General features: G+C 41.7%; 1 protein-coding gene across 2 annotated transcripts in view; it reads right to left on the bottom strand.

Annotated features, from left to right (window-relative positions):
- The window catches only part of fkbp3 (FKBP prolyl isomerase 3), a 123,167-nt gene extending 102,178 nt beyond the window's left edge, over positions 1-20,989 (bottom strand). Inside the window, exons 1-6 of one of the 2 annotated variants that reach the window (XM_060917796.1) lie at positions 20,857-20,989; positions 17,917-18,018; positions 9,632-9,730; positions 9,378-9,513; positions 2,637-2,704; positions 2,449-2,546 (exon numbers count right to left, since the gene is read on the bottom strand). In XM_060917796.1, the coding sequence (XP_060773779.1) occupies positions 2,449-2,546; positions 2,637-2,704; positions 9,378-9,513; positions 9,632-9,730; positions 17,917-18,018; positions 20,857-20,961 (608 nt within the window). In that variant the 5' untranslated portion in view covers positions 20,962-20,989. The remainder of the gene's footprint in view (positions 1-2,448; positions 2,547-2,636; positions 2,705-9,377; positions 9,514-9,631; positions 9,731-17,916; positions 18,019-20,856) is intronic. The other variant, XM_060917797.1, reaches the window with a different exon arrangement.
- Positions 20,990-21,591: the final 602 nt, after the last annotated feature.

A 21,591-nucleotide genomic window follows, 5' to 3' on the forward strand; every position in this document is an offset into this window, starting at 1 on the left:
CGTAGTGATAGCTGCAAATATGAGACTTGAAAGGAGCAGACAGAGAGAGCAAACCTGTAAAAACCAATGTTTTATACTGTAATATCTTGATCAAACGTAAATTTGAACGCACTTTCGGACACTACTCTGCCATGCCGTTATTCACGTCATTGCTGTCGCACAAAACATGCCAAAATCATTTGGCTAGTGGGTTTTCAAAATACATTACACTAAGCGTATTTCCCACATTAACAAATACAAAATACTTTATCTGCTGCATCTTTCAGTTGTTTGAAATCAAGGCTGAATACGTTCTTTGCCGCTGCCTTTTATTAAATCAAACTTGAGGCTTTTGATTAATGCCTCGCTCTGCACTGTAACATACTAGGAGTCCGCTGTATACTATGTAATAATTCTCACTATACAGTCCACTATATGGGGAGTAGTGAATGATTTCGGACACGGCGAAAGCGCGTATTACTTACATCATTCAAGTGGCCACTTGCTGAGCAGGAGCAGATTTCAACAAAAACATTTTTTGACAGCAATCCCAAATTAAATTCTTTGAGTTCCTTCGAATGATATACGGAATAGAATCAGCTTCATTGATACTTAAAGCATGGATATCTTTTTGGCAGCAAAAACACACCCGTGTGAATGTTGATGGACTAGTTGGCTGCTTAAAGGCAAAACAAAAGTAGCCACTCAAACATTAAATGTTTTGTCTTACTGCACACTGCCTAATACATTTTAAAAAAAGTTCAGTATTTCATAGTAAGAAGGACTTGTTTACATATGGTGGATGCATCATATAAACATTTTAAAACTGTCATCGATAAAGTGAATATTTCTACGAGGAGATGTTTATTTCACATTTTTGGAGGGAGTCTCCGCTGTCAGTTCTTTCTAACAGCTGTAACAGTTTTCCAACACAATTCTTTAGGTTGGAGGGGTTTAACGGTAACAGAATTGTAAGACGCTGGCGCATGACTGTTTATAGGTGATATAAGTGCTAACAGGAAATAATTTGTTTCATGAATGTTACACATTAACTATAAAACAAAATGACTATTTGCCAGTGTTGTAGTCGAGTCGCTAAACCTCAAGTCCGAGTCCAGTCTTGAGTCCCCAGTGTTCAAGTCATTCATTCATAAATAAATTGTCCGAGAACAACACTCCAATCGCACCATTTGACGGTGGCTGTTTCAACGCCATTAACATTAGTTTGTTCCTGAACATGACGTATGAACAGGTGAATGTGCATTCTCTGTCAGGGAGTGTGAAGTATTCTGTCAGAGATGGTTGGGAGACGGATGCAAGTGCAGAAGGTGCATTTATTAATACAAGTGAAGACACGTAAACAATCCAGAACGGCAGGCAAAATCGTACAATGGTGAAACAGGCAATAGGTCGAGCGAGGCACAAACAGGCTATCGTAGATTCGGCAGAATCAAAGACGAGAAACAGGAACTCAGGGATCAGGAACCCAAACAAGGAAATAAGGCTTGGTAATATGTCAGCAACTCAATACTTCGCAAAGTAAATGTGTTTTCACAGTTTTTATATAGGTGCGCTGATTGCGCCTTAATCCTGTGCAGGTGCGAATCGTTTACAGCGCACGCGAGAGTCTGCATGGCGGGCGGGCGCGCTGTCCGGAGCGCGCCCGAGAGTCTCTCTGATGCACGCGCCAAGGTGCGCAGATGTGACACTCTTGTACAAAAATTAATGTAGCTATAAATATTTTATGCCAAATTATTACGGCATGTTACAAAAAACAAAGATAAAATCCGAGTCCTCGTCTGAAATTTACGAGTCCGAATGCAGTTAATGCACAAGTCTGAGTCGTCAGTGCTCAAGTCCGAGTCAAGTCACGAGTCCTTAAAATTAGGGCACGAGTCGGACTCGAGTACTACAAGCCTGCTATTTGCTCAATTACTGTGGTATAAGAGTAATAATAAAACATTTCAGGACCTACTGATATTGGTAAATAATTTACTCTGCTTCGCACTGCACTACACTACTTCTCATCTCGTTATCTCTAGCCGCTTTATCCTGTTCTACAGGGTCGCAGGCAAGCTGGAGCCTATCCCAGCTGACTATGGGCGAAAGGCGGGGTACACCCTGGACAAGTCGCCAGGTCATCACAGGGCTGACACATAGACACAGACAACCATTCACACTCACATTCACACCTACGCTCAATTTAGAGTCACCAGTTAACCTAACCTGCATGTCTTTGGACTTGTTATTGATTATTCTCTGAGAACAGCGTGCACTGTTGTGTTTAATTCTTTACAAACAGGACAGCACCACGCCTTTTGCTCGAGTTACTCTCCGAAAGTCTACAGTCATGCTGGAGTCTCACAGGCCTTCAATGAACTTGACCCGACGAACAGAAGTCAGCCTTTAAGATGGACAAGTTGGTCAGGGTATGTTCAATACAATTATTTCAATGCTATGAAAGGATACTTTGAATCAGGAAGACCCTTTTTACCATAGGCCCATTCTGGCTCGATTTCCAAGTGTGCAGTCTCACCTTTACTCATAGTCAGGAGTCCCTCATCCCACTGCAAGTGAGCGAATGTAAAAATAGTAGTGAGGAAAAGATAAATAAAGAGACAATAATTTGATGAACAGAAAACAAACAAAACACTCACCCCTCTGATAACTTTGCCAATCCCGACTTTAAAGGAAAGTGGTTTAGCCTGCTTCTTTTTCCGAGCCCCTGGAAAGGACAGTCACAGTCAAGATCACTGTTTACCCATCAATCAGGGTCGTGCTCTTCAGATGCGGATTACTTCATGGAAACCACCACCATGAATATCATACAGTTGTGTTCAAAATAATAGCGGTGTGTTTAAAAACGTGAGTAAAGCTCAAAATCCTTATAATAGTTTTTATTTCCATGCATTGGGAACACTGCACATTATATTCTACATCAAAACATGAAGAAAAATGTATCAATATTTTAATTACTTTACAGAAAATGAAGAAAAATGAACATTGGGCTGTTCAAAAAAACAGCAGTGTCTGCATTTTTCATTACAAACTCCAAATATTTACTGTATAAGAGCAATTCCAGCGTTATGGACGTGATACTTGAACTCAAAATGGCAACAAATGACCCAGTGCATGTTTTATTGTCTCCCAGTATTTAAACAGGTGTTGCATATTTTAAGGCTGTACCATACTGGAGAAGTGATAGAACAAGAACAATTCCCATAGTACATCTAGGGCATGCCAGAAAATGCCAATAAAAGATGCGTTATGGATGTGACAGAAAAAGTATCACTTTTCTTGGGTGACTGTACATTTTTATCAAACTCTGTGAAATTGTAAACCTAATGTCGAAATGGAGAGATCCATTTGATAGAGGGGTCCAAGGTGAATATTAAAAAATCTTTGTTTAAAATATTTTGTATTTCATGCAGAGTTTCGGAAGGAAAAGTCAGCGTTATGGATGTGACGAAATTCCGTTATGGATGTGACGCGTCTGAAATAGACATGGCATAAGTTTAGAAAATCAGCAATTTAACCACCATAACCCTTTGAAAAACTCTCTAAATATCAGCTAAAACTATCAAAGTTCTTAAATAATATTTAGGATGGCTATTGTTTTGCTGTTTTGTGGATTTTAGCATACATTTCTGTGGCTTGTGGCAATAATATAGAATTGTACATGATCAAAGTTGATTTTAGCTTGGGGTTTACATTATAAGAAAGAAAGACTGACAGTGACATATTAGGTTGGTTACAAATTGGTTCAACTTATTCACATCTGTAAAATACAGGCCTAGGTGAGATCTCTGGGAGTGGTTTTGATGTATTACATGTTGCTTTATTTTTGCATGGTGAGGTTGACATTTACATGGAATTGCCCATAAACTGAAAAAATCTTAAGGATTTAGTATTCCTGTGAATCACTAAACTAATATTTAGTTGTATAACCACGGTTTCTGAGAACTTCTGGCACCTGTGAACAGGTATTCCAGCCCAGGATGATTTGACAGCATTCCACAATTCCTCTGCATTTCTTGGTTTTGCCTCAGAAACAGCATTTTTGATGTCACCCCACAAGTTTTCTATCGGATTAAGGTCCGGGGATTGGGCTGGCCACTCCATAACTTTCATTTTGTTGGTCTTGAACCCTGATGCTGCTCGCTTACTGGTGTGTTTGGGGTCGTTGTCTTGTTGAAACACCCATTTCAAGGGCATTTCCTCTTCAGCATAAGGCAACATGACCTCCTCAAGTATTTTGATATATGCAAACTGATCCATGATCCCTGGTATGCGATAAATGGGCCCAACACCATAGTAAGAGAAACATTCCCATATCATGATGCTTGCACCACCATGCTTCACTGTCTTCAGAGTGTACTGTGGCTTGAATTCAGTGTTTGGGGGTCGTCTGACAAACTGTCTGCGGCTCTTGGACCCAAAAAGAACAATTTTACTTTCATCAGTCCACAAAATGTTTCTCCATTTCTCTTTAGGCCAGTCGATGTGTTCTTTGGCAAACTGTATCCTCTTCAGCACGTCTTTTTTTTAACAGTGGAACTTTGCGGGGGCTTCTTGCCGATAGATTAGCTTCACACAGGCATCTTCTAATTGTCACAGTACTCACAGGTAACTTCAGACCGTCTTTGATCACCCTGGAGCTGATCATTGGCCGAGTCCAGTGGTTGCGTTAGACTTTTTCATTGTCCGTCATTTTGACGGACAGGGTCGTAAAAATTCCGTCATTGTCCATTATTATCGGTCATTTTATTTTAACTTTTAAATGACAATGTATATAGGCTATAAATGCTATATATTTAATAACTTGTGTTTTCATGGACTCATTTTCATTTAAAAATTAATTCACAGAACAAGCTTGTATTATTTAATCATTTATTTATGTATTTATGATGCAAAAAGATGAACAGAGATTCTGACGTTCGGTCACTTGTGAACCCATTTTCCCTCCGCTAAAAACATTGCGGCTGTTGTGCCTTAACGGGCATACCGCATGAACAATGTTATTTTACAACGTAGCAAGACAATTGCAGTTCAAATATGAACAGTCCACTACAACGATTTAAGTGACGATCTAATTTGACCTGTTTGCGTGAGCTCAAACCTTCCTTCTGGCCCGCATGGATTTAAATTGGGAGCTCGCTTGTGCATAATCAAAGTCGTCAATGGAGACTGCTGCCGAGGCAACTGTCATTAAATTTTGCGTCTTTGCCTCGGACAGACGACTTCTCATTGACGTTTTAATTTTATTCTGAAGGCTGAACCCGCGCTCTGCTGCGACACTGGAGACTGGAATAACCAGCGCCACTTCAGCCAAAGTTCTGAAGTCGGGAAACATTTCTCGGCTCGGCGGAGCCTGGAACCTGACACGGAAGGTCTTAAATAAAACGAAGTTATGTTTAAATGTTAGTTTGTCTACCCGTGCTCTCATTAAAATGATAGTTTAGCAGATATTCGAGCAGTGATGTTCCTAAGCTTGCTGGGGAAGAATACAATAAATCGACATTTGTTTCATTTTAAAAACAAGAAAACAACTAGCCTAAACGAGCGCTATTGCATTAAGACGTACAGGCAGGGAAACGACACAAACAACCCAATGCATCTCTTTTTTTAATAGCAAAAATGACGTGTCTTCTGCAGAGAAGGGAAACATTACTACAGCTCACTGTGCTAGTGGTTAGAAAAGTCAGAGCGCGGTCAGGAGCGCAATGGGGGGAACAGCCTTGCGCAGTGCCTACAGTGTATACATGAGCAGCCTATGCACTGAACATCAAGACTCGCCGCAACGTCGGCTCAGATTGAAAGCGACGGCAGTGAAGACTGTGTATACTGTATGTAAGAAAACTCTGCCACAACTTGCCAATCATTTCAATTGTGTGTTTCATTATGTTTTATTATTGTTATTATTAGGCTATTATTGTTATTGGTAATGGTAACGGTAAACATCCGTCAAAATGACCGACGGCCTTCAGATTTTTCTGTCATAGCTAAAAAAAATCCGTCAATGACGGACAATTGTCGGTTAATGCGACCTATGGCTGAGTCTTTGCCATTCTGGCTATTCTTCGATCCATTCGAATGGTAGTCTTCTGTTTTCTTCCACGTCTCTCTGGCTTTGCTGTCCATTTTAAAGCGCTGGAGATCATTTTAGCTGAGCAGCCCATCATTTTCTGCACTTCTTTACAGTATACGTTTTACCTCTCCAATCAACGTTTTAATCAAAGCACGCTGTTCTTCTGAACAATGTCTGGAACGACCCATGTTTCTCAGGTTTTCAGAGAGAAATGGATGTACAACATGTGCTGGCTTCATCCTTAAATTAGGGCCACCTGACTGACATCTGTTTTTTCACAGAATGAATGATCTCACTAATTAAACTCCACACTGCTATTATTTTGAACACGTCCCTTTCACTTAATTATTCGATTACACAGACTCGGGAGCATGCATATCATGAATGTTGGGTCTGTTGGTTTTCTATGACTCTACTACACCTACTGGTAAATTATTTGCCATGTAGTAATATAATTTCCACCAAAAACAGTGATTGATCTGGTTAGTCGTGTTGGACTGCTATTATTTTGAACACAAGTGTACATCAATATTCGTAATCTTCAACTGCGCCAAAGATTTATTTTATGAATAAATTCCGTTTCATTTTTTGATTGAAATGTCTTTCATCGACATGTTGGTCTGTTTGACTGCCTGCTTATAGAGGAACGAGTGGGAAGTGGAATTTGATTTAACTTAGGGATAGAATCGCGTATGAATACACTGGCTATTCTACTACTAGGATATCAGCTCATATACCGTGAGTAGAGAAAAACAAAATGGCTGAGCGCATCAAGTCAGATATCACTTGATCAAGTATTTAAAATAAAACAGAAATAGTTAAATAAAAGGATATTGTTTTATAGCTCCCCCCCCATATCTCCTGTTCCACACTCCAGCCCAGTTGGTGGTGGTAATGCACCTTTAAGTTAGGTTTGCCAACTGCCAAAAAAAGAAGCAAAGAAAATGGTAGAGCGTGTTGCTAAACCAGCCGAGGATGAAATAAAAACTCTACTCGAAAACAAAATCGCGAAAAATACAAAAAAAAAAAGGCAACAAAATGTGTCAAAAGTATCTGATAGTAGGAGCATTTAAAAAATTTTTTTTAAAGAATTATAGAAATTTTCATAAATTGCTGCTGTCATTTTGCTGGTGTGTTTACATTCTAAGCAGAAATTATTTTGTTGGACATTTTGTACAGTTTTTATTTATCGAATTTGCAAAAAATAAAAATGCTCCATTTTTCAATCCAGAATTCAATCCGTTATTCCACTCAATCTCATCGTACATGGCTTATAGCCAACTCGGCTATCAGCGCATATCCGACTCAATTTTGTGGAATAACTGTTAGTTAGTTAGTTAGTTAGTTAATCAATCAATCAATCAATCAATCAATCAATCAATCAATCAGAGTGTGTGTTTTCCAGGGGGAATAGTGCTAAGGAGTAAAAAAATAAAAAATAAATAAAATAAAAAATCCTTGATTAGTGTACACACCACCTTTGCATTTAACTATGAATGCAGATACCAATATTTTGAGGACTCCACAGACAGTTTCATTATGTTGCTCCTTTAGTCTAGCTGAAGAGAGTGATGCAGCAGCACTTTATTCCTTTAGTTCATCCAGCTCTCTTCTACTCATCTGTACACCCCTGTGCTCGTCATGCCGAACCATATGGCCAAAAATATGTGGACACTGAAACTTCACACCCATCTGTGGATCTTCTGCAAACTTTTATCACAAACTTGGAAGCAACCAATTGTACAGAATGTCTGTATAACCTGTGGCTTTAAGATTTCCCTTCCCTGGAACTCGTCTCGTCTCCTTCCGCTTTATCCAGGACCGGGTCACGGAAGCAGCAGTCTAAGCAGGGAAGCCCAAACTTCCCTTTCCCCAGACACCTCGGCCAGCTCCTCGGGAAGAACACCGAGGCGTTCCCAGGCCAGCCGAGAGACATAGTCCCTCCAGCGTGTCCTGGGTCTTCCCCGGGGGGACATGCCTGGAACACCTCCCCAGGGAGGCGTCCAGGAGGCATCCGAAAAAGATGCCCGAGCCACCTCAGCTGATTCCCCTCGATGTGGAGGAGCAGCGGCTCTACTCTGAGCTCCTCCCGAGTGACTGTGCTTCTCACCCTATCTCTAAGGGAGCGCCCAACCACCCTGCGAAGGAAACTCATTTCGGCTGCTTGTATCCGCGATCTTGTTCTTTCGGTCATTACCCAAAGCTCATGACCAGACCCAAACATTTTCCAGCATGACAATACCCCTACGCACAAGGTTAGGTTTATACGTCATGGAAGCACTCGACTGTCTTACACAGAGCCCTGATCTCAACCCCACTGACCTCAGACCTCCTCAACCGACATCAGTGCCCGTCCCCGCTAATGACTGAACGTGCCCAAATCACTACAGACCCATATTTTTACAGTCGTATCATATTCATGAATTTCTCTCCAAATACCTGTGAGTGTTTAAAGCTAGATTGCCTTTCAAATTTTTCAAGCGTAGGCCATAAAAAGAATTTTCCCCGACACCCAATTATTTTTGTTTAGTGGACCGAAAGCTACTGAATTCGAATCGCAGACTTCCAATTTTATTTATTTTTTAAAATTAGAACAATTAAGGAATTTAGGGCCACATGTCCCTAAATTCTCGACCATTTTTTCCTGCTTCACCATGACCCAATTCAAGATACTATGTCATGGTGGGCTTTCCCTGTTTGTGCAAGGCATTGTGAGATAGAAATTTGAAACAGGAGAGAAAAACAGAGGATGCGAGTGTGCGAATGAAACTTGAAAGACCGACTACAGTAACGGAAAGCGAGAAGAAAAGACGTTATGTTGCGAAGGAAAGGAAACGCAGGACCAAACTAATAAATATCGGCGCTCAGCGAGCACCTCGGTGTGATCAGCTGTTCGTTTAGCGACAGAATGATGGAACTGTCAGTGCACGGTCAAGGTAAACCTGTAGATGGCAGTAATGCAACACTGTGGATGCCAGCTGCCGTAAAACCCAAAAGAAGAAGAAGGTGGTAAACCTGCGCATGCGCACACGGACTTCCTCTGTCTGCCTGACTGCGCGAAGTGAGCGATTTCATGCACATTATTTGCTTTAATACCCTCAAATTAAATAACTTCCCAGCCACAGAATGGCCTTTTTTTTGTTTTTTTGAGATATTACAGAAATAAGCATATATCACAATGACCAAATTTCAGAGGGAACTAAATTTCACCAATTTTATGAAATCGAAAGGCCGTCTAGCTTTAAGTTAACTACATAGGTGTGAATGCTACCTAAACACACAAATATTGGCATTAGGATGGCAGTACAACCTGCAGGGATGTTGGTATCAAAAACAGTGCCATCTTCAAGAGTGCCAGTATACCAACATGCCACGGTGTCTCCTTTTTTGGGAAAGTTAGTCTTGTCTCCTTTCTTTAACACTGTCTTTGTGAACCTAGGAGGGCCCTGTGCAGAGAAAAACAAACTTCTAAGAAAAGAAAGAACATTTTCTATTGCTAAACTACATTTTTAGTCAGAATCAAGTAGCACAAGTGGAATAGCATACAGTGAATCATTTCCTTACCTCATCTACAACTTCTGTTTTTGTTCCTTTGGGTTTCTCTTCGATCTTCACAGCTTTCACCGCCTCAGTCACCTGCTCCACTTCTGTGCCTTTAAATCTCTACCAACACCAGCAAAAGACATCAGCTTTTAAACGGACTGAAAAACATTTTGCAAATTAACTCACCAAATTGACTGGATATACAGGGTTAGTTAAAATTATGTTAACACTAATGGATTATTTTTCTCCTGCAGATACAGTGGTGCTTGAAAGTTTGTGACCCCTTTAGAATTTTCTATATTTCTGCAAAAATATGATCTAAAACAGGAGCGGCACGGTGGTGTAGTGGTTAGCACTGTCGCCTCACAGCAAGAAGGTCCTGGGTTCGAGCCCAGCAGCTGACGAGGGCCTTTCTGTGTGGAGTCTGCACATGTGGATGTTCTCCCTGTGTCCGCGTGGGTTTCCTCTGGGTGCTCCGGTTTCCCCCACAGTCCAAAGGTTAGGTCTAAATTGACCGTAGGTGTGAATGGTTGTCTGTGTTTATGTGTCAGCCTTGTGATGACCTGGCGACTTGCCCAGGGTGTACCCCACCTTTCGCCCGTAGTCAGCTGGGATAGGCTCCAGCTTGCCTGCGACCCTGTAGAACAGGATAAGCAGCTACAGATGACCTAAAACATCATCAGATTTTCACACAAGTCCTAAAAGTAGATAAAGAGAACCCAGTTAAACAAATGAGACAAAAATATTATACTTGGTCATTTATTTATTGAGGAAAATGATCCAATATTACAGATCTGTGAGTGGCAAAAGTATGTGAACCTTTGCTTTCAGTATCTGGTGTGACCCCCTTGTGCAGCAATAACTGCAAGTAAACATTTCCGGTAACTGTTGATCAGTCCTGCACACCGGCTTGGAGGAATTTTAGCCCGTTCCTCCGTACAGAACAGCTTCAACTCTGGGATGCTGTTGGGTTTCCTCACATGAACTACTCACTTCAGGTCCTTCCACAACATCTCGATTGGATTAAGGTCAGGACTTTGACTTGGCCATTCCAAAACATTAACTTTATTCTTCTTTAACCATTCTTTGGTAGAACGACTTGTGTGCTTAGGGTCGTTGTCTTGCTGCATGACCCACCTTCTCTTGAGATTCAGTTCATGGACAGATGTCCTGACATTTTCCTTTAGAATTCGCTGGTATAATTCAGAATTCATTGTTCCATCAATGATGGCAAGCCGTCCTGGCCCAGATGCAGCAAAACAGGCCCAAACCATGATACTACCACCACCATGTTTCACAGATGGGATAAGGTTCGTATGCTGGAATGCAGCGTTTTCCTTTCTCCAAACATAACACTTCTCATTTAAACCAAAAAGTTCGATTTTGGTCTAATCTGTCCACAAAACATTTTTCCAATAGCCTTCTGGCTTGTCCACATGATCTTTAGCAAACTGCAGACGAGCAGCAATGTTGTTTTTGGAGAGCAGTGGCTTTCTCCTTGCAACCCTGCCATGCACACCATTGTTGTTCAGTGTTCTCCTGATGGTGGACTCATGAACATTAACATTAGCCAATGTGAGAGAGGCCTTCAGTTGCTTAGAAGTTACCCTGGGGTCCTTTGTGACCTTGCCGACTATTACACGTCTTGCTCTTAGGCTACGTTTACATTAGACCGTATCTGTCTCGTTTTCTTCGCGGATGCACTGTCCGTTTACATTAAACCGCCTGGAAACGGGAATCCGCCAGCGTCCACGTATTCAATCCAGATCGTGTCAGCTCCGGTGCTGTGTAAACATTCAGAATACGCGGATACGCTGTGCTGAGCTCTAGCTGGTGTCTCATTAGACAATGTCACTGTGACATCCACCTTCCTGATTCGCTGGCGTTGGTCATGTGACGCGACTGCTGAAAAACGGCGCGGACTTCCGCCTTGTATCACCTTTCATTAAAGAGTATAAAAGTATGAAAATACTGCAAATACTGATGCAAATACTGCCCATTGTGTAGTTATGATTGTCTTTAGGCTTGCCATCCTTCCACTTGCAAGTGGTAAGTGATATGCACTGGGATCACACACACAGCGGCTCAGTCCCGAATCGTGGCTTGTGCACTTCACTCGCGTGCTCTGTGAGCTGCGCAGGGCCGGAGTGCGCACCCTCCAGAGGGCACTCGCTGTTCAGGGCGGAGTGATTTGGAGCGCAGGATGCCTGCGGAGCCGAGCGTATCCGTGTATTGGCGTTGCTGTGTGCACGCAAATCGTGTATTGGCGTTGCTGTGTGCACACTAATCGTTTTAAAAACGTTAATCTGATGAGCCGCTGATACGGTCTAATGTAAACATGGGCTTAGAGTGATCTTTGTTGGTCGACCACTCCTGGGGAGGTATAACAATGGTCTTGAATGTCCTCCACTTGTACACAATCTGTCTGACTGTGGATTGGTGGAGTCCAAACTCTTTACAGATGGTTTTGTAACCTTTTCCAGCCTGATGAGCATCAACAACGCTTTTTCTGAGGTCCTCAGAAATCTCCTTTGTTCGTGCCATGATACACTTCCAAAAACATGTGTTGTGAAGATCAGACTTTGATAGATCTCTGTTCTTTAAATAAAACAGGGTGCCCACTCACACCTGATTGTCATCCCATTGATTGAAAACACCTGACTCTAATTTCACCTTCAAATTAACTGCTAATCCTAGAGGTTCACATACTTTTGCCACTCCCAGATATGTAATATTGGATTATTTTCCTCAATAAATAAAGGACCAAGTATAATATTTTTGTCTCATTTGTTTAACTGGGTTCTCTTTATCTACTTTTAGGACTTGTGTGAAAATCTGATGATGTTTTAGGTCATATTTATGCAGAAATATAGAAAATTCTAAAGGGTTCACAAACTTTCAAGCACCACTGTAACTCAAAGTAATGAACCGATTTTGATGAAATTTGATGTACCACTTTAGTAGAGAAGAAGAAAAGAAACCTTTATGTGTCACATGCACACTTCAAGCACAGTGAAATTCATCCTCTGCATTTAACCCATCTGAAGCAGTGAACACACGCACACACACTCAGAGCAGTGGGCAGCCACACTAGAGCGCCCGGGGAGCAGTCAGGGGTTAGGTACTTCGCTCAAGGGCGCTTCAGTCCAAGGCCGCCCCATGTTAACCTAACTGCATATCTTTGGACTGTGGGGGAAACTGGAGCATCCGGAGGAAACCCACGCAGACACTGGGAGAACATGCAAACTCCACACAGAAAGGCCCTTGCCGGCCGCTGGGTTAGAACCCAGAACCTTCTTGCTGTGAGGCGACCGTGCTAACCACTACACCACCGTGCCGCTCAAGGCACCATGTCGCCCTAGTATCATCCAAGGTTTAGTATTATTGGTTCAATTGATTTGGTTTTGATGGTGATCCAGATAAGGATCCAGATTTGGGATCCCAATCAATTTTTTTTGTTATCAAGATCTCTCAAAAAGCAGTGGATGGATTTTGATGAATTTTGGTATGTAGCTTTGTCTTCATCCATCTTAGAATTGGTTAATAGGACTTGTGTGAAAATCTGATGTTTTAAGTCATATTTATGCAGAAATATAGAAAATTCTAAAGGGTTCACAAACTTTCAAACGCCACTGTAGACGTACGCCATGGGTGACAGGTTAAATGGTACTGTTGCTCGCTGGTTTTTGTGTTGAACACGATGGCGAACACGTTGAGACCGTCTTATAAATCATCTTGCACATATGATGAATGTTTTGTGAATAAATGGTTTCTACCATTTAAGTGTTAACATAATTTTGATGTATATTATATTATATATTATATTAATTTGTCTCCGCTTATATAATATAATTATATTATATTTATATTAATTTGGCTCCGCTGTCGTCAGAGCCTCCTCTCCCCCCACCAGGTCTCTCTCCTTTCCTCGGCTTTCCCAATGATACCAAGGCTGTCACTGGGGAAGCAGAGGATAGGAGAGAGACCCGGTCGGGGGAGAGGAGGCTCTGATGACAGCAGGGACTGCAGACGGCATCAACAGACACCCAACCAAGCAACTTCACCTGCAGCAACTGTAGCAGACCGTGCGGCTCACGCATCGGCCTATACAGTCATACTAGGCGCTGCAACTCAACAACTGATGGATGACCCCTGGTGCAGATCACCATGATCTTTCGAGATCGAAGAAGCCAATGGATTATATTCAGGGCCGTAGCCAGCATTTTAAAATCATCGAGGAAAATTTTGACATATTTAAATGAGAGGGGTGAATTACACGTCACACAAGAGATCTCATCTCATCTCATCATCTCTAGCCGCTTTATCCTGTTCTACAGGGTCGCAGGCAAGCTGGAGCCTATCCCAGCTGACTACAGGCCAAAGGCGGGGTACACCCTGGACAAATCGCCAGGTCATCACATAGACACGGACAACCATTCACACTCACATTCACACCTACGGTCAATTTAGAGTCACCAGTTAACCTAACCTGCATGTCTTTGGACTGTGGGGGAAACCGGAGCACCCAGAGGAAACCCACGTGGACACGGGGAGAACATGCAAACTCCACACAGAAAGGCCCTCGCCGGCCACGGGGCTCAAACCCGGACCTTCTTGCTGTGAGGCGACAGCGCTAACCACTACACCACCGTGCTGCTAGCCTAGGGTGACCAGACGTCCCGGTTTTACCGGGACAGTCCCGATTTGGGGTTGTGTGTCCCGAGTCCCGACAAAAGTCTGTCGGGACACGGATATGTCCCGGTTTTCGCCACTCGCGATGTTTGCGACTGAGCAGCGTGGGAATCATTAGCGGAGAAATGTCTGCATTTACTATTTTGATGAATTGACAGGAATCGCAAACTTTCCTGGTTACTGCCCCCTGGCCCTGTGGCATGGGTGTTTATTTAGCCACAATATTCCAGACAACAGAACGTGTTGCTATGCAACAATAAAATAAACATTAACTGGCGCGAATGTTCTTTGTCTAGCAGCTAACAGCAGTAATGCCGCAGCAATTATGCCAAAAAGAAAATGTACCTTTTCCAAAGATTTACAGGGCACCTACCCCTTCCTCCGAGAGGTGCAGAACAATGCACACGAAGCCTACTGCACACACTGTAAGTGCTTTGTTCTTGTACTGAGTTGGGTAGCCTATGTTGCAAATGCTGTGCGCTCCTGTGGGGGCTTTCCTCGAGCTGTCGCCCCTCTCCTCCTTTATTGCTGTTTTGTTTGAGTGTATATTTTCAAATCACTTGTCTCTTTTTTGTTTCTGTTTAACATACCATTCTGACAGTTTGGCCGTATTGCTGTGTTGAACAGCTTGTTGCACCTTCCATTAAAGTGTTCACTTTTGTACACATCTTGCTTTATTCATTCAGTTGTGGGGAATGGTTAGTAAGGTTGATCCTGACCTAGGCTATGTTGAGGTCACATATCTACTTTTTAAGTTCATGCTATAGTGCATACAATTTTAGAGATATAGCCTACATGTGCATATGCATTCTTCTTGGTGTTCTCACAAACAGGTGGAATAAATCAGTTTAAATTTGGCCTATGGACATAGCCTGGCCTATTCTCAGCCATTACAAAATCTGTTGTCTGACCATAATTTAACTGATCTGTATACCACTATGCTACTAGATAACAAAATGCCTGTTTGTTTTATTTCATGTGAGATGTTGATAAATGTGAGCTTCAACAAAATGATAAGAGCACCTCTCTGAGTGCCACGTTTACGTAAAAAAAGGGTGCACGACAGTGGCGGCTGCTGGTTTTTAAAACAGGGGAAGCCCATCTTACGCATTCATCGTAAAACCTGTAGGCCGGATATCAAAGCATAGAAAGGTGTGCCCCATTAGCATAGTGAACTAGACAACCCTACCTAGTGGCAGGAAGTATTTTTTCTTGTACATTTCATGTTATAGTCTGGCTTGCCAGGCTAGTGCCTCATATCCTTAATCAAAAATATCAAACATCCAAAAATCACTGGCTATTCAACGAAGAGCCTTGAACATCATACCCTGATATGCAACACAGAGTCTTTAACACAACACCCAGCTGTGCAACACATCCTTGAACATCTTCTGCAACACAGTCTGGAAATTCATAACCAGGTAGGCTATGCAACACACAGAACCTTGAATATTATACCCAGGTATAACCTATAACACAGAGCCCACCATTCTCTTAACATTACTGAACAATATACACACTTCACATTCATGAACATGAACACTATTTATACACAAATTCTGCCCTCCGCTCCTTTTCCAGAAAATGGTCTGTGACCCTGTCATACCAGCTGATTGTGCTTTCCAGAGACTTCACCAATTTCTGTTAGCAGCTAGCACTGCAGATCCCAATAAGGCTCAAGCTAGCCTACAACCAGATTGAACTACAAATGAAATAAACGAGTGAATTCACGAATGATCAAACTGATAGAATGGATGAAAGTTAACAGAGCACAAAGAGTAATATTTACATTTATTTACAGAGTAATGTACAGAGACATCAATGAGAAGAACCGTTTATATGAAAAGAAATTCGGACAGCACTTTGGCACACGACTGCACTTTCTCGACATCCGCTAGGGACTGACTGATCATACTTCCGTGTTCCTCGCCGAAGTACCGCCCTCCTCATGCCTTTCAAACACTACCTCCAATAATCCTTTATCAGCCCGGCTTCTTGTCCCTCCCACTGTCTCGTTTAGTCCCAGAGAAGCCCGGCTTCCCTGGAAGTGACGATTTTGTTGATTTTAACCAATAACAACTAGCCGAAATTGGCTGTTCAGAGCCGTCTCGTAGACTGCAACGGATACCCGGCTGCCAGTCAGTGTTGCCAGATACTGCTGACGTTTTCCATCCCAAAATATGTTCAAAACCCGCCAAAATGCACTTAAAACCGCACAATCTGGCAACACTGCTGCCAGTCCATAGAGCCCATTGAAATAAGAAAGGTTACAGCCTGGCAGCAAAGGTGATTCTCGTAGCGAACTGCAAGTTCGTCAGACATCACTCAAATAAGTTACAGGATAGTTATGAACATAAATACAATCTTGGGCATATATTATGTTATACAAGTTATTGTTTTAATGAGAATTCAACGTCGTAGACGGCGCAGTTTGGGGAGAGAATTTTAGGGGAAGCTCGGCTTCCTTTGTTGTCTCTGAGAAATCGCCCCTGGTGCAAGAGCATGATCGCGCGCAAAAGTGTCCCGGTTTCAGACTAGGGAAATCTGGTCACCCTATGCCAGCCATGATTATATTATATTATATTATATTATATTTAGTGTTGTCAAGCGATTAAAATATTTAATCGCGATTAACTGCGCGACTGTCATAGTTAACTCGCGATTAATCGCAATTTAATCGCACACTTTTGTCACATGAAAAACCATTGTAAATCACTTATCAGCATAAAAACGTGAATGGGCTTGCTTTGTATTGCAAAGCATAACACGTCTTGACACAGCCACTGCAAAGTGAAACCTAAACCGAGCACCGGCGCAGGGCTGGCAAAAGAACCATGAGTGACGTAATCTACTGCTTGAGTTAGTCTACAGCTCAGAGAGACAGGTTACACAGTGACGGTAGGCTTGACATGCTTGATTATAATATAAAGTACACTATTATATTAAGTTTAAGTTGTTCGTTGATAAATACTGCATGGAATCTGATCTTTACTGTTTCAGCTCACTTAACACATTTTGTACTTTTACACTTTCTGCCTGTTGATGCGTCGCGCTGTCCAATCAAAGGCAGCCAAATTTGCATATTACAGGAAGGATTTCTGGGATAGCATTGAGTTTACAGTTCAGAGGGATCTGGCTTCTTTAGACGCTGTCTTCTTAAAACTGAATAAATATTTAAAAAGAGCCAAATGAGCCAGTCTTTTGAACGGCTCTTTTCAAAGAACGGATCACAAAGATGCGGATCCCATCAAAGAGCCATAAATCCCATCTCTACTAGGGTGCCCTGCCCGCGCTGGTTCCTTGGGGGAGGAGGGCAGAGGACTCTGGCTGTGCGGGGCGTGGCATTACAGTCTAGCTGCTATCGTTTTTCTAAGCAAAGTCTCTGTTGCAAGTTCCTGGCAGTTTCAAAAGCTTATGAAAAACCTACATCATGTCACAGAGCGTTAATCTCGCGATAAAAAAATTATCGCCGTTAAAATTGAGTCAAGTTAACGCGTTAATAACCCGACATTTTTGACAGCACTAATTATATTATATTATATTAATTTGGATAAAAGGAAATGCCCAATGAAATATCTTCTCAGAGATGATCAAAATTAAAACACGGTATTTACCTTGCTCTCAAACAGCTGGTTGTAGGCGACAATAAGCTGCTCCTTTTTTGCAGTCTTTGCAACATTCTTGATATTTCCCATGAGTTTGTGCTCAAGAAGAAACTGGAAGCACAGAGAAATCCTGAGCAATATTTTTGCCTATACTCTATTCATTATACTAGACAAGTGCAGGAAAAAAAAAGTAGTTGTGCATTTGGAGATTTGTTTTGTTATCTGGTAAGATGACTCTGGTGTTTATGTTCTAGAGCCTGGGTGCCCACTACGTCGATCGCGATCGACCGGTCGATCTCGAAGGCAGGGATGGTAGATCTCATGATTGATATGTAAATATTAATATATTTGTTATGAAATAAAAAAAAAAAAAACGTCGTGGTCATTTTTACATGTAAACAAATTCGCTTTTTCCCTGAAGCGAAATGTCAGCCAAGCGCTGCGTCAAAAAAAATGTTACATTAGGTTACCATGACAACCAGTAAAATGAAACTGCTGGTTTCAAAGATGCAGCGCCGTGATTTAGGAAACTTCCGAAACCTCGCCTCGGAGCTGGAGATGCAAGGGAGGGCGTTTGCGCAACTTAACAGTGCGCGCTACACTGAGCAGATTGAAATTCTCCAGTCAGAGTTTGAGAAGCGATTTCAAGACTTTGCTTTGCTCGAGCCACTAGCTACATTCATGTGCCACCCATTCGGGGAAGATACTGAGGTGGATTCCCTCGCCTCAAAAGTTGCGGCACTGTTTCAGCTGAACACGTCTGCCGTGCAAGACGAGATGCTGATGCTGCAGTCTGACATCGAGTTGAAGTCCAGGGCGCATTGGCCGTTTTGGAATTTACTCACGGAGGCGAAGTACCCGAACATGCGGCAATGTGCCACGTCCTTAACCGCATTATTCGGCTCCACTTATTTGTGCGAGTCGGCCTTTTCGCATATGAAGATCATTAAGTCCAAATACCGCTCCAGTATGTCCGACGATCATCTCGAGGCCTGCTTGAGGCTCGGTACCAGCAGCTACTGTCCGGACTATGCAGCCCTCTCTGACTCCCTCCAGTGCCGATCATCATCGGATTAAGACCTGATTTAGGGCCTACATCAGTATGCTATGTATTAAAGTTGTGCTGTTGCTAAGTTCCACGGTTAAAAAAAAAAATAAAAAAAATATAAATGAAGGAAAAATGTTTTTATATAAAATTGTTGTAAATGTCAAATCTCTGTCTAGCACGCTATACAAAAGTCAATTGATGTGAACAAAAATGTTTTGGGGTTTACAATGCCTGTCTGGATGCATTTAACTTTTTTTTCTAAACATAGCCCTTTTTTTTTTTTCTTTACAGTGGGCTTGTTTCATGTTTACTTATTAGTAGTTTGCGGTAGAGGGCTGCAACGGGACGGGACTCCCACGGGACCCGCGGGATGCGGCGCAAAAGCATGCGGCGCGGGTCATTATTTGACAGCCTCCTGCGGGAGCGGGCGGGAATGGAGAGGTGTAGTCGCGGGAGCGGGCATAAGCATGTTCTCTGGAGTCCCGCAATGTAAATACATTTCACAAAATTATTCACTGTGTAAGCAAATTGGCACGTCACGTGCTTTGCGTTCCAGCATCAAGCGCACCATCGGAACGCGCTTTCAGTATCTGTGGCCGCATTCTGGAGAAGCGACGCAGTCTACTGAAGCCCACATCGGTGAACAACATTCTTTTCCTCCATGGGCATGTGTAGAAGCACAAGACACCCTCGGGAATATCAGGTGCAATTATTTTCGTTTTATTAAAATGATAGGCAAGCTGTTAAAAGATGTAAACTTCTTTTGAAATTCCCTTTTCAATTCATCATGGGCATGTTTAGTAGCCAACACAGCCCTGCATAGTTTATACCTGCATTTTTGTTATTTTTCCATACTTATTTTTAATTTATTTAAGCACCTTCATTTATTAGGCTACTGATTTTTTTTTCAGTTTGTATTTTAAGGCTGTTGGCCAAGCTTTTCTAAATGACTCAAGCTGAGTCTACATCATGTAAACGCGTTTTGAGTGAGAATAAATGCACATTAAACAAATTGCAGTTGCTGTTTATTTTACTGGTTTTACTTTCTATAAATGCATTGTGCAATCAGTGCACATATTGTGAGGGAATCTCTGGCAGGCTAGAACGGAAGCACAACGAGCGTTTCGGGGAAATTACGGGATTTTAGCGGGGCGGGAGAAACCATAATATATGCGGGCGGGAGCGGGACGAAATATTAAATATTTCTGCGGGTGCGGGCGGGGGCGGGAAACAAACTAGCGGGAGTAAGCGGGAGGGAAAATCAGTCCCGCGCAGACCTCTAGTTTGCGGTTTATAAAAGTTAACAGTGATTTGAACAAAAATACGTTTAGGAGTACAAAGCTTATGCATTTAACATAATTTGAATGTAAATTTCAGTCACCTTTTTGTATGCATGTTTGCATATTATTAAACAAATTGCATATGAATGTTTATAAATCAAAACAAGTGTCATTATTGTTATTATTATTATTTATTAGTAGTAGCAGTACTAGTAGTCATAGTAGGCCTAGTAGTGGTAACAACCTAGTCCGAGTAGATCATATTAACATGGTCATTTTAAAAGTAGCTCGCGAATCAAAATATTGTGGGCACCCCTGTTCTAGAGTGTGACATCATATTATAGCACACACACACACATTATATATATATATATATATATATATATATATATATATATATATATATACTTCCAAACGACATCTTATTGTACACCTTAATATATAAAATGTAGATACCATTATTTTATACCCTATTTATTAAACATATTGAGGGACTAGAGAGCCATCTGTGCTCCTCCCTCTGTAAACAGCAGCCATCTGACATTAGCCTTCGTGCAGCATTTACAAAACAAAGCAAAGTTTTATACAAATCCTCTCAACACAAATATAAACTGTGAATACCGAATGTGATGCATTGTCCTGTAGAAATTTGATTAGGTCTTTTTTTGGGATTTCATCACTATTCAGTTTCTCAGCGCTCCACTCTCGTGTTGGTTCAGCAGCCATTTTGTTTTCGAACTTCGCGAACTCTGACCTCTTGCCAAACAACCAATCAGATTGCTTCCTTCGGGGGTTAAGGAAGACCCCCTTCCTGTTATTCAAAGAATACATAACCTAATACTGCACATATCAGTACAAAATAAATTAATAAATAAAAGGTACATTTGGTTTTACACATAAAGAAATAATCTTCTGGCACATCTACACCATATTATTATTATTATTATTATTATTATTATTATTATTATTATTATTATTATTACTACTACTACTACTATGCTGCCTTCATGTGCTATGGGAAGATGATATTTTCCAGTTGGGAAGTGGGATTTACCAGTGTGTTGTGTTCACATGCTTTTGTTGTTGTTGACAAATTAAAGATGGTGGACCAGATTCAGAATCAGGCCTGTTATTTGGCTAAAACAATTATAGATTGCCTTGTTCAATGAAATAGCAGACCACATAGCCAAAGAATCCATTGATAAAGAACAGATAGACATTCATATTCCACTGGGAAAAGGAGAAGCTAAAGCTTTAATTAAAACAGAGATTATGAAAAGATGGCAAAAAGAGTGGGAAACAGAACCCAAAGGTAGACAATACTTTAATATGCAGAGTCAGGTAGGGGGGAAAAGA

The sequence above is a fragment of the Neoarius graeffei genome, chromosome 3 (assembly GCF_027579695.1).
Source record: "Neoarius graeffei isolate fNeoGra1 chromosome 3, fNeoGra1.pri, whole genome shotgun sequence".
Taxonomy (NCBI): Eukaryota; Metazoa; Chordata; class Actinopteri; order Siluriformes; family Ariidae; genus Neoarius; species Neoarius graeffei.